At 42.6% G+C, this 17411-nt stretch overlaps 1 protein-coding gene across 3 annotated transcripts in view; it reads left to right on the top strand.

Moving 5' to 3' along the window:
- The window catches only part of etv4 (ETS variant transcription factor 4), a 42443-nt gene that overhangs the window by 12625 nt on the left and 12407 nt on the right, over window positions 1-17411 (top strand). For all 3 annotated transcript variants that reach the window (XM_085169635.1, XM_085169633.1, XM_085169634.1), the window contains one exon: window positions 15306-15435. In XM_085169635.1, the coding sequence (XP_085025761.1) occupies window positions 15306-15435 (130 nt within the window). The remainder of the gene's footprint in view (window positions 1-15305; window positions 15436-17411) is intronic.

The following is a 17411-nucleotide window of genomic DNA, read 5'->3' as shown; positions in this document are numbered from 1 at the left end:
GGTGATAACAGTGCACCCTATTTTTTATTTTTTTTTCCATCGACTTCATGTGATTGCCCTTGAGGATTAAATGCTTGTTTTTCTGTGGTGACAGCACAGATTACTTTCTGTTTACTGCCTTCGGGGGAGAAACACATGGAGGTGTCAGTCAAATTTACAGTGCACAAGCGTAATTAAAATAGTTTAGACGCGTCACTAGTTTCGCACTAAAAGGCCACAGTCGGAGGCTTTGCCTGCACTGAGAGCTTGTTCTTTGTTCAAGTATGTTGTTTACACTTGGAGCAGCTCGAGAGATGTGACCCATTCATAAATTTTCTTCCCTGTGTGCGTAAAAGGAAGTGTGCCTCTCCCTCCCCCCTCTTTCTCTCTCTCTCTCTCTCGCGCTTTCTCCCTCTCTCAGTCCTCTCCTTCAGTCTTCATTCATAAAAAAGCCCTACAGTACTACAGACCCCCCCCCCTTTCTGACGCCCCCCCCTGCTCTCCAAGTGGATACTCCAAACTCCTCCCTCCCTTCCTGTGTCTGTACAAACTAAGTCAAATTTAAAAATCTGGACTCCCCTTTCCCTTTTCGCTCTACCTCTCTCTGTCTTTCTCTCCAAACGCACACATTCATGCACACACTGAGTGTTCCAAGATGTGAACTAATCCAGTGATTTTAAGAGTTGTGTGGGACGATTGTTTAGTTTTGTGCCTTGCAGTAATTATATAGGAAGTTGTGGCTATAGAATGCTGTTACAGTTCTTCTCCGCGAGTAAGTTTACCAAGGGAGAGAAAGCAAAATGACAAAGGGTGAGAGTTTCTGAGGGCAAAGGGGGAAGAAAAGAAAAATAGATGAACACATAAAACTGAAAATCAACTTTGTCGAAATAATTTTTACCTTTCGTCCTTCTGGGGTCCTTAGAACATTGTCTACATGCAGCTGTTTTTCCGTTTTAGCACACCATGCTATGAAATAGGGCTGCATGATCCGTTTCTATAGACTGTCCAGAAAGTGTCAAAAGGTGTCTGAAAAGCCCAAAGGCATCATTGTCAGATTGCTTGTTTTGTCTGACCGACATTAAAAGGCTGAAGTTATGCAAGATATAATCACAACCTGTGCATAAAACATAGACATCGCCACCGCAGTGGCACCTGTTTGTTTTGCGAACTCTTATTCTGAAGCCTCAGTTTTAGCATTGTGGCTATCTTGGTGTTTGGAAGCCAGGAGAGGCTTTATTTTGGCAAGCAGGTGGAGTTTTGGGTTATCTGGAAGAGCTGAGGAAGCTTGGTTAGCACACCGCATCTGTAGACTGTATCCATGCATTGCACACAGTGTTGCCAACTTAGCGACTTTGTCGCTATATTTAGCGAGTTTTCAGACCCCCTAGCGACTTTTTTTCTTTAAAAAGTCGCTAAAAAAAGACGTGACGTCGCTTTTACTCTCAACAAGCAGCGGGTGCTGTAACGCAGTCAGTTCTTCTTTTACTCTTATGCTGTTTTGTGGATCAGGTTTAAAACTACTTATAAACACACACACACAAAGTAAGTCCACCAGAGTGCCTATTTCGGGTCACTTTTGCCGGTCCAAGCCCAGGTAAAGGAGCAGGGTTGGAATTGTGACATTACAAAAAACAATAATTGCTAAAAGAAATTTAATTTGTAGTTCTAAATAAATTCTAAATGCATTTAGGACATTTTTTGCTCACTTTATGTCTCGTCCACGATGTTATTTCTCTCTCCAGCAGCGTAGGTTACAATTACATTAGCATGACCAATTATACAAATTAGGCGATGACGTCATTTAGCAACTTTTAGGACAACCAATAGCGATTTTCCTTACTGAGAAGTTGGCAACACTGATTGCACAGACTCCTGCAAATCTGTGCATTCAATTCTAGACATGTATTTATATGCTAGTTGGCACTAAATCTTGAGCTGAAGAGGATGCTGGCTAAAGCTACCTCTCACCACCTGTTAAGGTAGCCCAGCCTCTAATGATACATAACCTTTTAAAGAGTTTATACTGGCAACGCATTGCAATCAATCCCGGTCAGTTTGTGGCACTGGGCACAGCTCGTCTGCCACCCATCTCTTTGCAATGGTTGACTGTAGTTGACTGAATTTCTGAATTTTGTTTCAGATTAGAGCAGTGGTTCTTAACCTGGGTTCGATTGAACCCTAGGGGTTCGGTGAATCGGTCTCAGGGGTTCGGCAGAGCCTCCACCGTGACATGCACGGCTCATTTTGTGCACCAATGAAAAACATATCTATGTCTTGAATTTGAAAAAAATCACATTTTATTTTTCACTAAAGAGGGGTTCAGTGAATGCACATATGAAACTGGTGGGGTTCGGTACCTCCAACAAGGTTAAGAACCACTGGATTAGAGGGTCTGTCTAGTAATAGAACGAATAGACTGACTCCACCTTGCTGCGTTTGCCTAAAAATATAACTATTTAAACTATTACTAAAAGTTGCTGATTCTCTTCCTAAAGAAAGGAAAGAAGGTAGAAAAAAGAAGCAAAGGTTCCAGTAACCCAGCTCTAACTAAATCCTCCCAGCAGCGTGGCTCTCTGGCTCCCTGTGTTCTGCTTTGTCATGAATTCACAGCGTTCCTCTTGTTTGGGTTGTTTTTCTGGATCCGAACTGGCCCAATCAGGCCCTATTTGGAGCGTGGGGCGATGGGTGAATCGAACCCATCCCCACCCCCTTTCCCTGCTCCCTCTTTCCCCAAAAGAGAAACATGCAGCTCTGTGTTCTCCACTTTCCAAAATACAGCTGCTATGCAACAAAGTGTGCAAAAACAGCCAGGTGCCTGCCAGACATGCACAGATACCGCTCGCCTTCTCGCTCTGGGGGAGGCGAGCCTTCGTCAATGACTGTGTTTGTTGCGCGTTTTGTTTTGTTTATGAGTAAAACACTTGATTTCTCTAACGTGAACATGCGATTTCTTTTGACAGCTTCTCCTCCACTTACTCACGCGTGTACATAAACACACTTGGGCTGGTATACGTTTTGTTTTTTATACACAGGCTTCAGCCCTGCAGTTTTATGAATGGGTTGGTTGTGAAAGACTGGCTGAGGCAGCACATTGAGTTAGGGGGAGTAAACCTTCATTCATGATATTAACATGAGTTATTCCTCCACCAAAACACCTATAGAAGTACAGGCTTCTTTTCTGCCAGCCTTTCACTGACTACAGTGATATAGAGAGTTTGTATTTTCTCTGTTTGGTGGAGTTATAGCCACATGTTTGGTTTAAATGTCCTAAATTCAGTTAAGATGGGACCTTTTAAATATACATAAAAGTTACTTTAGGTTTACAACTTCTTTTAGTCATGTCTTAGGCAATCAAATCCACTGAAAATGAGTTTGTAATGTCTACAATGTAGAGGAAAATGCGTTTAATAACTTCCAGTGGGGAAGTTAAAGCTGAACTCCTGTGTTGATTCAGAACAGCCCTGTAAAAGCCAGGGGGCCATGGGGGATTTGAGCCAGGCAGCACAGCCCGCATGTCAGCAGCATGGTTCTGTGAATGGACAGCAGTATGTGTTTTATTACAGGAGAGTGATGGGAGGTGTATGTGCAAGGAAAAAAGGGTTGATGGGATGCTCATATGCATGCCTGTCTCGTTCTGTTATTTACACGGACAGCTCCGCTTTCTGCCGCTGGAATTTTTCTCTTTTAAAGGAGAGCACAGACCAAAGTGGGGAACAGATGCCGTGGAAGAGGGTGAGGCCATAAAAACAACAGTAGCTTAACTTGATTGAATAATAATAGGAAGAAGCAGCAATTGCAATGACAAAGGCCAGTTTGAACATGTTGGCTGTTATGATAATCGGCGTTTATTACAACTTTAGTGTCAATTTGGATTTGACAATTAGGCATCTCTTTTAAGTACACGTTACACGTTCCATAAAAGCTAAAAATAAGTCGGTGCTTATTTTTGGCTTCACACGAGACTCTGTTACTTCCCCTTATTCCCTGGACCTTTAGAGGGGAACGTAACAAGGCGTATGATTCTTGCTTCGGGTGCGAGAGGTCCCGGACAAGCCCCCACTTGTTACGTTCCCCCCTAAAGGTCCTGGGGATAAGGGGAAGTAACAAAAAGTGTCCGGATTGAAAAAGGAGAGAAAGAGGCAAGCTGGTTTAATTAAAAGGCTTTATTAACGTTTCAACGATACTAATTCAAAGAGACGGTCAAGCCGCTATCACTTTTTTAAAGGGAAATGCAACAAAACTCAGTAGTTGGTCAAAGCCCTGGAAAGTAAGTAAAACAAAATGTTAATCACCAAACACACTCCTCTCCACAGAGCAGGAGTAATCGAGCAGGATGCGCGCACACACAGTTCACCAGCTGAGCCTAGAGCTCACCTTTCTCTGGCCTTAAGTACCTCTAACTGCTGATTGGAGTCCGCTGTACCCAACGGACGGCACCTAGGCAGAAGAGACCACACCCACACCAGGGCAATTTCAACAGACTCGAACCCCATTCACCTTGGTGGAAGTCATCTGGAGACTTTACTCACCCAATCCGTATGAAAAGACCTGTGATTGGCCCGAAAACGGAACCCAGGGCAGGTGCAGGAATCTAGTTTACTTTCAGTCCACTTCCATCACAATATCCTGAAAGTTTATAGGGTTTTGCTCCAGTTAGGCATAACTGGTAAAATGACCATCTACAGTACATATACAGTTGTCCAGTATAATTACAATTATTCCCAACATTTTCAGCTCCACTTCTTCCCCCTCTTCTTCAACCCTTTCTGAAGTCATAATCAAGTTTTGTAACTTTCCCAAACAGAAGTTCGGGACTTTCCATGACAGAACTCAGACTTTAGCACTGTTTATACTTTACTTAACCCAACCCCATCTAAACCATTATTTGGTTTTGTCCCTTGTATGGTGGCCGTCATCTCATGTGTACTACATTTTTAGACATTACCCAGCTTAGCTGCTTGAGAGAACACAAAGCTCCAACACAGTCAGTTGAGGCGTTAAAGAGTCTTTAACCTGCCGGCTTGTTAGCACAAAGTACTTGTTATGCCTAACTGAGCCCATGTGAGAATAACTTGGACAGTGAAAGTCTAGTAAAGTAAAAATCTAAGAGACAAAGCCTGACACTATGTGCTAGAACTGAGAGGGGGCAACTTCAGCTCTTACAGCTCATGCAAGAAAATGACTTTGATATTTCGCAAATTTTGCAAACAAAATTTGTCTTTAGAGCCACCTGTGTTGTCATTCCTCTCTAATTTTTTTTTCTTGTACCAATGCTGCTGCCTTTCCATCAGTTTTACAATAAAACAAAGAAATTAGGAGCATGGCCAACCAGACAGTTATCAACACACCAAACACGTCCAGCTTCTGAGCAGAGGAGGTCAATGCATAGTAACCTGCTGACACACAGCAGAAGGTGTGTGTAGCGTGAGCTGAGAGCTGGCGTACGCTGATATTGATCCTCGCTAGTCCAGGAGAGGAACAGGAGGAGATGGAAAGGGTTGATGGATGACTTGATAAAGATAAAGCAGAGATAAATCAGTCTGAAGGAGAGGGAGGGGAAAGTAGAGGGCTAGGAGCGGGTCAAACGTGCCACGAAGCATTACGGTCAAGATCGCTATCGAGAGGGTTGGGGGGTGGGGGCTTTCTGAGAAGTGCGGGAAGAGCTGTGGATGTGGCATGCTCACTGATAATTTCAAGCAAGGTGTCCCGGCCTTTCAGTGTGTTATCTCCTCCTCCCGATGAGGCAGATTTCACCTCCAAATACGTAAAGGCATGCATTCTCGCAAACACGTGAACGACTGCACGCTCACATCCGCGAGATGCCCCCGGTGGGCAGCTCATTATATCATTTCAGTAACAGTGTGAGGGGGCGGATCGATCGCTACATTAAACATTAAGAGGGGACAGCTATATTGGGGGCCGAGGGATTGAGAGTCGAGAGTCAATATTGTTCCAGATTAATTACATCCACCTCTCGCCTGTGACGGGATGTCCCTCTCGTGGCACGTCCCAAGACAGGAATGTGTTGTATCGCCTGCACTGAACAGCAGTAAGGCTCCGAGATTTATGGCTGTTCAATGGCCATTTATAAAAAGCCAGCGCTGCACAATTGAAAGTGAAGTGGACAATAGGGAAAACATATGATTTTAGAAGATTTACCAATTAAATTCTGATCCCCTAATACTTTATTTTTTCTCCCTCGCACTCAGTTTTTCCAATTTCTCTAATAACGAGAGCAATATCTATACAAATTGATGCAGTTCACTGAGGATTCAAGGTCGTACTGCAGGAAGAATTCTGGGGGAAGAAATCCAAGTTTAGTTGTTAAGACAACAATTACACCCCTTTCAAAAAATATTGTTTCGATTTCAAAAAATGGGAAGTGATACTATGATGCTTGCAAAACTGTAGCGTCACTGTTGTTCCCATGTTTAGTGTCATTTCGATCTACATCCTGTTAGCCAATGCAACATAGTGCACCAGAGGCGTTTCAACGGCCAACGAAGTTCAGAAAACATTTGTCAGAAGTGCCACTGTGCTATCCAAAGAAATCATCTCTCCGCCCTACTGATACTATTGTACTTTCCATCAATCTCGTTAGGCTTGTTTGGCAGCTATCTGACAACCGTTCTTTAAATATTCAAGTAGCCTGAACCATTATCAGATGAGAGAAGATGATCTGTAAATCTGATAAAGCAGACACTAATGGAGCCAACACTCCTGGGCCTCCCCCGAGCAGACAGACAGTGAAGCCACTCCTGAGCCCGTTGGCTCCCAGAGACGAGGGCGAGTTCGTCTTCCTGATTGTGCAGCGGCCTTAAAAGCATGCACACATGCCCGACACATGTTTCCATGCACCACTGGACAGGCTCGAAACGGTCTGGATCACATTGGTTCGCCTAGCCTCCCTCGCTCTCTTTTTGCTCTCACTCTTGCACATTTTCACGCATAAGTAGAAACTTGGCCAAAGTCAGTACCACATTGTGACCAGATTTTGACTTTTTAAACTTCTTTCTTCCCCCCTTTAAGGTTTTTGACGTGCACTAGATAAAGACAAATTATTTGTGCAGTCAAATGTTACAATCTTGTGTTCTTAAATACATGTGGAAGACACTCATTTTAGCTATAGTTATAGCTTATCTTTGATAAATGAGATTTAGGTGATTTTTAAGATTTGCCCTTGGTGCTCTATTTCACCATTACTGGGCACTTTTGACTCTTAAAATGCAGCCCTAAACTGGGAAACCAGGAAAAACATTTGAAATTCATGATATATTTAAGTGTGTGATGTAATGCATGATACAGTGTGTGTTCTATACTATCAGTATGGAAGCTTATAGTTCTTTAACACATAAGATGTATATATTTTCTACAAAAAGATGTATTTTAATTTTTAAATATCATTACAAAATGTAGTTTAGTGAAACTGTAAGGAAGACAATTAAACAAGGTTCCTGCAATTGTTACTAATATGATTGCTTATAATATGGCACCCATGATTCTAGCTGGTAGCACCTGTATAAGGATGGGTCATTCATATTCATTGATCATGGTTCATTTTTAATGGATAAACTGATGTAAATTTCAATTCATTCATCTGAACTTTACACAGAAGCAAACTACTTCTGTTCTATTTGTCCAAAAAGTGAATTTCTTACCTCAAATTATTTTTGCCCTTGAATTTCTGCAGAAAGAAAGTAACACAGCATTTCCACAAGCAGACAGGGAATCCTAATGAGCATGTGCAATCACTCTAGCTCGTTTCTGGATTGCATGTTAGCGCTATCCCTGGTCTCCATATGTACATCGACTTGACTGGTTTTTGACCATGACAAATGGTGTAAAAATTGAAAGAAGCATTTGTTTCTCTGTTTACTAGGCCAAAACATTCACTTCAACATGCGGTATTAGTCATTTAATATCAGGTACACAGCTGCGATCTATTTATTTTTATCTGTTTAGCGTTTTAAAAAGAGACCCCACACAAAACAAACTATATAAACTTAGAATTAGACCATAAGCTTGGTCTTACAAAGTAAAATCCACCAGTCTGTGCAAAACTTTGACTGTCAACACATGCATTATAGGTTTGATGTAACCTACACTTTAAATGCTTTTAGATTCTTTTATACTGTGCCAGGCATTCTCCTATTATGTCTCCACCACAATGTATTCACTAAGCAAATAACGTGATTCACAGCCTCTGTAAATCAATAACTTCCTTTTTAACCTTTAAAACCATCGTGGCATAATTGGCATCCTTGTTATTATTGATCACTCGCCACAAGAGATCAATTGGAAAGAGTGGGAGACCAGGTGTAGGCCATCTTTGCAGCTTGCTTTTAACGTGGCTGTGCAGCACGCTGAGGCCACGTGTCATTCGTTCTGCACATGTACAGCACATTTCATGTGAGACGGGAACCAGATCTCCAGATAACCCCGAGAAGATCCCTCCAAGAGTCCGACTTGAATCTTATTCGTATGATTGGACGCATTAAGTGTGTATTTACGTTACGCTTCACAAGTTCCTCGCTTTAGCAAGATCCAGTCACCCTGTTTGACGCCGAGGCTGATGTCCAATGAGTTATTGTGAGCGAGGCTGTCGTGTGCTGCAGACTTCCAGAGGCTTAGCACTTGGCCAAGCAGCGTATAAACATCCAACGTAAGACTCTCCAGATGCACTCCTGTCTTCAGATTGGATTTCCCTACACTAGAGCCTTTAATGGTAGGAAATAATCTGTCCAAAATAAGATGGAAGAGTTCATAGCCAGGTCTCGTCAACTGCACGCAGCAGCTCCTTCACTTAAGATATTAAAATATTTTTGACTGATACAGTTCATGAAAGTTTAATCCCATCATTCTGTCTCTTTCAATCTAGGCGATCGTAGAGATTTTTGCAAAAACTGGCTTAAAATATCAGTCGGTGTCAGTACTATTTGTGTTTTTGTGTGGAAACCCGAATAGTGTTTCCTGACATTTTCACCCCAACTCCATATGGCTCAGCTGAGGAGACCATTGTGTAGTGAAGAGTCTGTGTGTGGGGATCGTGCTTGCTTATGCCATTTGTTTGTGGTAGGTGTCTGTTGAATGGAAACCTACCCAATGTAATTATCCCTCTACTTCCTAAAGCACTCAACCATGACCATCACCTTTCACCCTGCATCTTCCCCCTCTAAGAGCCAACATTTACATATGTAAGAGCCCATCTCCACCCTGTCTTTAGCTTGGGGTCATCCCTTTACATAGGGCTCGAAAAAGGGTGCAAATGGCAAAGAATACCACAAAATAAGGAAGGAGGAGATGAGATGTGTTTGGATTGAGGAAGAGCCCTTTGGCCTTAAGAGGTGGTGGGAATCTAACAGACGTTGCGCACATTTTATACACTCCTGTGCATGAAATGTGTAAAAGCATACACATAAATACACTCACATACATTTATTTTACTGTATATACTTCTGTGTTATCTCAAAATTGTCTGATTTACAACGCAAAAGCTGTTGTGTACTGTATCTGTCTCTTGACTTCTAAACACCTTTCAGTTTTCCATGTTTAAGTTCACAAACTGTCCCTCCCCCTAAAACCATGAAATATGAGGGTCTCTGTGATGATGTAACATTTAACAAAGCAGTTAGAGGAGGTTATACTGCCCCAAATAAAAGCAGGAAGAGAAGTGAACGTGGAAGAACATAACTCTCCCTGGATCCGTTTACAAGACTGCCAGCACCGTATAAACTTTAGCTGCAAATTTGACATCATTTGGACAGAAAGATTTACTGTGATATACCAGAGAGTTTGTAATAGTTGGGGGAGACCAGGGTTTGTTTTAATGACTATTCCTGGAGCTGGATGTTACACTTATTCCCAGATTATGTTTTTAGATACACCAGTGGCTTGGCTTTAAAGATGGCAATGTCCCAACATTTTTCTTTTTTATTGTGGCAATCCCCAATTTTTCATTCTAGCTCTAATATATCAAAGTTTTACTGTGTCTAGAAGAAGATTTTCTGCATGCACACGTGCACCTTAAACAATATACACTACCTGGGGGAAAAAAGTCCCCACTTGGATTTAACTAAGCAAACAGGTAAGAGCCTTACACTGGATAATTACTGCAGTGAATAATATGTTTCAGCTGGCAACAGGTTATTTAACCCCAACTGATGCACTCAATAGCTTATTTCTTAAAGCACCATGTAGGAAGACACATCCCGTGTTCATGGAAAAGATGTTATTCCACGTCTGAAGAGTTAGTCATTGGTGGCCTGCATCAAGCGAGGCGCCATCGGCCCCTATGGTGATGGCCAGAGGGGCTGATGGCGCGATATGGCAGCCTCGCTTCTGTCAGTCTGCCCCAGGGCAGCTGTGGCTACAACCATAGCCTCCACCAGTGTGTGAATGCGAGAGTGAATGAATAGTGGCATTGTAAATGGGTGCCTTGAAAAGTGCTATATAAATCCAATCCATTATTATTATTATTATTATTATTAATTTAAAAAAAAACTAAGAAAATCTGCTGAAACAAGTAAAACTGAGTTAATAATGCTGTCCATTAAACCTGGAAGGACATAGTGGTGAATAATAGTCATCTCTGAGAAATAAATGCGGTCAGAAACTGGAGGTTAATTAAACACTTGGTGAAATAAAATCATTGAAATCAGCAATAAAACTCTTGATTGTGTTTAACAGTGAAATTAAGAACATTTCCACGCTCACAGTGTAAAAAGAATTCGAGGGATTGTGACTAAACAGCTGTGTAGGCTTAAGAAAACCACTTATCAGTGAGGCTAATCAAAATTAAAGGCTTTAGTTTGCTTGGGAAGCATAAACGTTGGACTCTGGAGCAATGGTAAAGAAAACACTGTGTGGTCTGAATCCAGATTTGCCCTGGTCCAGACCAATGGATGCATCTGGGTAAGAAGAGAAGGGCATGAAGTGACGTTCCCATCACGCCTTGTGGCTACCGTACAAGCCAGTTCACTTGGTGAGATCTGAAATGAAGTCAGAAAAAAAAGACCAGGTTTTTCCATTTTAAATGGAGTTTTCTTTTGTATTCGCTGCTGGCACAGACATATTCCAGGATGATAATGCCAGGATTCGTTCAACTCAAACAACGAAGAAGTGGTTCAGGGAGCATTTTCACTCATTGATACTACAGATACCAGACTTTAACCCCAATTGAGAAACAGGGATGTGCTGGAGAAGCCGTTTTTAGCTCCAGTCACCACTTTATCTAAAGCAAGTTAATATGTTAAAGACTTAACTGGTCTTAAGGGTTAATTACAAAAACCCACCCTTTTCCAATTACGTAAGTACACATGTGAAAACTGTTAGAAGTGATACATTTGGCTCATTGTATGACGTCTGAAGCATCAGCCCGTGGGGGTATTTCTTTTGGGGAAGAAAAAACAAAAGAACTTTCTTTGTACGAGAACTCTATGACAAGTTTCATGAGAAATCCGAAGCAACAAAATGTCCACAAACTGAAACAATCCAACTTTGTGTGCTTTCTTAGCAGAAAGATACAATGTGGCCCTAACCAGAAAAAAGAGAGGCCGTCAGAGCCTTACAGGTCCTAAAATTGATGTCATGGTGCTCTTAAGAACTAGATTGTAATGTTTGGGGAGTAGCACACATTTTAGCGAAGTTGAAAGAATTTAAAAAATGTAAGATGCTAAATTTGAGTAATGGAGTGCAATCTGCCCCAGGGCACAGGAGATTTGGCTGCTTAAAATAGGCCTCTGAACACTTATGTATAGTAAACAGCCCCCAGATTTCATAAATCGTTGTCACTTGTTAGGGTAGATAAACATTAACAATAGATAGTGTAGATGGATCTGTGGTTCTAAGGGACCCAGCGTGTTTAGGCCATTGTCAGCACAGTGCTTTCCCAAATTACACGTTATCATTCATTGCAAGTGTGATTGTGTTCCTTTAGTGAAAATGACTGCAGATTCTCTCAGAAACTGCTGTATTCATGTTTAACCAACTCTGTGTGTGTGTCTAATTGAAGTCCCCATGCGACAGCAGTCACACTCGCAGGCAAATTACACAAACACACAAATCTGCATGGTGCTCATTTACCAGATTAATTAATATTCCAGAAAGGTCACACACAAATAACTCACACACACACACACATACCCAGACCCTTTTGAGTACAGCTGACGCCGTTACCCGGCCGGTCTCTTTGAAATGTAACATCATCATGATCTGAAAGCCACATCAAGGGCAATATTCCTGCCAATCGCATTAGCGGCTCTGCTTGGCCGCGCTGTGAGTGGACACTCTCTGAGGATTGTCTGCAGTTCATGACCAAGACAGAGAGAGATGGGGATGTCAACAGACAAACACGGCTGTAGTATTAGAGCAGCGGTCATGTGCCACCCTCTGTGTGCTAGCAGACAAACTGTCGGAGACTTAGAGGAGGCTGGAATCCCATCGCGTCTGTCTGGGAAATCTGGGTAAATGCTCTCTAATCCTGTTGATCCTCCACTAAAGCCAACACTTCCTCACCTGCCTGCCTGCCATGGGAGAGTAAGTACAGACCAAAAATAGGAAGGATATGATGATGAGCAGCGCTCTGAAATCACATCGTTTATCATTTAATGTGTTTGCTTTCTCAAAGGCATTCAGGTTAAAGTGAAACAAACACTCGAACAGGAATTGCGAGTTTGAATCCACAGCAGTTGGCAGAGGATTTTGGATATGCGTAGGTGTTATTGGAAATGTTTAAAAAGGGTATTTGTGACACATGCTCAAGGGCAGGGCAAGGTATATTGGACAGCAGTTGATGTCACACCCTGTAGTATATTTTTGTTTTGTTACTTATTTTACTGTAAATGGGACCATTTCATGTGTGAAACTAGTGAGTGAGATTGCACTTATCGGAAAAAGTTACTCTGTACTCAAGAAGCAAAAAACTTGGGTGAATTGTTGGCATTTCCAACAAGGTGTAAAGGTATTACCTTTATACCTTTACACCTATCCTGCAAAACTAAGTGCATCCCATTATTCAGTAACTTGTAAAAACCACCTTTAGCAGCAATGTTTTCTATATGATTTCATTAGTTCATCAAGGCTTGCAGACATTTGTTTATATCCATTTCAATCAGGTTTAGGTGTGGATTGCACCACTGCATCCATCTCATAGGTTTTTCAGCCATTCTGTTGTAGATTTGCTGCTGTGCTTGGTATGACACTCTTGTATGTCTCTGATTGGCCCAAGCTTTAGCTGGAGGGCAGATGGCCTCAATGACTGCAAATGGTAAATGGCCTGTATTTGTATAGCGCTTTTCTAGTCCCTAAGGACCCCAAAGCGCTTTACACATCCAGTCATCCACCCATTCACACACTGGTGATGGCAAGCTACGTTGTAACCACAGCCACCCTGGGGCGCACTGACAGAGGCGAGGCTGCTGGACACTGGCGCCACCGGGCCCTCTGACCACCACCAGTAGGCAACTGGTGAAGTGTCTTGCCCAAGGACACAACGACCGAGACTGTCCAAGCCGGGGCTCGAACCGGCAACTCTTGAGCCACAATCGCCCCATAATGCAGAACACGACTGCAAAACAAGCCCAGATCATCATATGTTGTACCCAGACATCTCCACTTTGGTCTTATCAGTCCAAAGGACACTGTTCCAGAAGTGTCGTGGTTTGTTCAGTCGTAACTTTGCAAACTTGAGCTCTGCCACTAAGAGGTCGTCGCCTGGCAACCCTTCCAAATAATCTGTCTTTTTCTAATTATACTCTCGTGAACGTTAACATTTAACACACCGAGGCCTGTAGAATCTGAGACGTAGCTCTTGACTTTTTTTTTTTTTGGCAGTTTGTTAAGCATTGAATGGTAGGACTATGGGGTGGAATTGTGTTAGCACACACCTGAAAGCTTCAGACCAGCAAACTGACAAAGCTTCTGAAGAGTCCTGCAAAATAAAAACTCTTTTCATGTGACTACATATGTTTGTTGACCGAGTGTACGACCGTTTAATGAAAACTATTTTAATGTTGCCATTTTATTTCTTTTTTTAAGAAGTAATACTTCCAACTTCCATCTTAACAGCAGATCCCTGAGGCAGTTTGTGGTTTATGTCTTGTAATGTTGTGTCAGTTTCCATTTTGTTTCACTTTCTACCTCCTGCTTTAGCGGGACAGTCATTTTGGGCTTCATTCAGTAGAGCCAGACTTCTTTTTTCTTCCTCTTTTTGTGAATGGACGACGCTATATAATTACCTGGGTTGAGCTTTCAGTGTGGTCTGCTCCGTCAGCTCCACACCCACTGAACACACACCCACACCCACACACAAAAAGGGATACACACTTTTATGCACGCAGCCCGCTTAGAGACTAGCCGAGATTGCTAATACACACGCGCGCTCCTGCACACATGCGCACACTTAAATACATGCCTCCCCAGCTGGAAGTGCGCAGCTGCTGCTGTTTACCCTGTCGGGACCAGAAAAACATCCTGTACAGTTCTCCGGGTGAAAACCTCCCCTCACATAATAAACACAAGCCCTCGGCACATTTTGAAGCTCCACTTTGGGTGGTTTCTGTGGCCGTCGAGGCAAAGGTCCCCTCCAGCAGTCTGGCTTGATGGACAGTTTGGTGTGTTAAAGATTGAGTAGATTCCTTTGGGGGAATCATCATATGGAAAAAACATTTAGTTAAAAAGAAGCTGAAACTTCTTTTTTTTTTTGTAGCACATGACACATTATCAGGTTATCTGTTATCGCTGTCTGTGCTTTCTTTTTTTATCTCGCCATCAAATGCAAAAAAAGAAAAAGAAGGATACAAGCAAAGGCTGACATCTGGATACCAAATCGGAAAGAATGCTGAGTGTATATGCCGTTCTAACAGAGCTGTGACATTTGCTTTCATCGCTCCGTAGACATCGCTCTGGCCCGTACACTTGTTTAACTCGAAGTTTAACACGAAGCTTAACTTTGAAAGAGGAAGTTTTGACTGCTGTTGTGTCTGGGAGAGCGAAGAAAAGTGGGCGAGGACACTCTGCGCTTTCAAATGACTGCTGGAATGTGGTCGTGTGCGAGCATGTGTGCTTTTGTGTGCCTGTCCCTGTCAGTGTTTATGTAAGTGTGTGTGTATGTGTGTTTATACGTGTCTATCTGCTGCCCTGTGTTTTGCAGTTGACAGTCACTAAAGCATGTAAAAGAGATTCCTGTGCAGGCAGAAGAATTTGTTTTTGCCGTTTTTGCCTTTGAGCTTAACAGCAGTAGTATCAGGGCAGGGCTGGATGACAAAAGAATATACAAAAGTTGTCCTGTGTGTGCGCCAAGTTTCATCTCTGTTTACTGTCTCTTGTAGCGGTGGCATTTCACAGCCCTCCCGTCACCATCAAGAAGGAACCGCAGAGCCCGGGCTCCGACCCCAGCCAGTCTTGTAGCCACAAACCGAGCTTCAGCTACCCCAGTGGAGAGCAGTGCCTTTATGCCAGGTATTTACTGTAGTGCATGTTTAGTCACGGATGACGTCACCCAAATAAAAACTGTGCATTCCCTTATCTTTATCTCACTATGAAGATAAATTCTTGGTTGAATCTGTCAAACTTTTAATATTTTATCTCTGGGATTTCTTCATCAACAATGCCATCAAACATCAAAAATTACCTTCATGATTATTCGAGACAATCCAGACAAAACAGTCTTGTTTCTTCAATATAGGATAGTTTCAGTCAAAGTAAGTTTTTTGTACAGCACCTTTAAAAAAGAAAAAAAATAATAATGGAGATCACAAAAGTAATAATGCAAAAAATAAAACGTCAATTAAGATAAAGAAAATATGATGTCATGTCACGAACTTAAGTGATTTGAAGCTTGATATACAGGAAATCACTGCAAGCCTCATCCCCCTCGGGCAAACTGTTCAAAAGCCGAAGGGCAAAAGCACCGTCACCACCGTCGCCTCTAAATTTAAGCCTCGGCACGCAACAGCACAAACAAAAGCAATGTCACCACTACTCGTGCTTTGGTGTTGTTTTTGGCTTACGGTTGACACATTAGAGACTGCTCTCGCTTGACGTGCGCTCGACTCGCTGCAGTCTAATCCTGGTAGTAAACCTGAAACACACCGGAATAAGGATACGAGAAGTCAAAACAGGGAGGAAAAAAAGTTTGAAGGTGGTGAAATTTTTCTGCAAACTTTCCAACTGTAGCAACAACTTCTCTGGGATGGTGTTATCTGTATCGGAGAGATCTCTGTGGAGGGGAATCAGCAGGCTGGCACAGACTTGTGCCGCGTTGCCAAAATGGGAGACGACACCAAAGTGTGCGGTATACCAGCAGTCATTGGCTGTATCCCAATTCAGGGTCTGCAGCCTTAAGGTACGCAGTCGCAACGATCCTCGAGGGCCGCGTACTCAAAGACCGCTAAGGGCGGAAGTGCGAGGCTTGTGAAATGGGACGGTCTAGCCTCTGTTGCGCTGCCGAGGTTGCCTAGCAACCATGATACTAACAGCTGGAAACGTTTCATACAGCTTTGTTTGACAGAAATGAAGGAGAAAATCTTTTGTTCATTTGTTTGTTTGTTTCTACATGAGCTTTGATCATTCTCTGTAAGATTAAGCTCAGCTATTGGATGGCGTATACCAACGTCACTAATGTCACATAACTTTGCCGACATGTGGCCAACAGTAATGTGTTAATGTTCTTCATTATTAAACATTTGCACATAAATAAGTGACATAATATTCAGTACTTACTTAAAGTTTTCTCTTCGTTTTTTCCGGCAAAATTATCCACACCCACCGCCGCGCTATGCATTCTGGGATATGTTGGGCCACGAAGTCTACACCGCCACGTCCTTGAAATTCAGGGAAATGAAGGACGCATTTGAGGGCCGCATTTTGAGCAGCCTTTGAATTGGGACAGCCTTCGTCGCGTCGATGTGACGTAATCGGCCTTAAAATGCGGCCTTTAAGGCTGCAGACCCTGAATTGGGATACAGCCATTGCGTCACTTTTGTAAACGCTGCCATGCATGATGATGACAATGGCAAATCTTAAATTGCCTTTATCACACCTCCCAATTTTGTGAACTTGCCCGCTCAATGGGGCCAGTGTGGCTGACCTGGAATCAAGTGTTCCAACAGGTCCACGGCTATAAGCATTTTTTCTGCTAAATGATGAGCAATGAGTAAGCACACCTCAAGCGAGCCATGGTTGGAGTTAATGCAAGCAATGAGTATTTGTGGCAACCGTAACGACTAATTTCTGCTGTATGAAAGTGGGGGAGGAACTCTGAAGTGACACAAAAGGATGATTAATTGCCTCCTCAGATATTTAGACATCCATTCTTACCAAAGACAAAATAAATGCTTATTTTACTTTTTCTCTCAACAAAAGTGTACAGTGACCAAGCCCAAGTTGGTCAACCCACATGTAAACTCTTATCACACGTTATTGACTGAATCCCT

The sequence above is a fragment of the Neolamprologus multifasciatus genome, chromosome 8 (genome assembly GCF_963576455.1).
Source record: "Neolamprologus multifasciatus chromosome 8, fNeoMul1.2, whole genome shotgun sequence".
NCBI lineage: Eukaryota > Metazoa > Chordata > Actinopteri > Cichliformes > Cichlidae > Neolamprologus > Neolamprologus multifasciatus.
The sequence above is the reverse complement of the archived record's forward strand: the minus strand, read 5'-3'. Positions and strand labels throughout refer to the sequence as shown.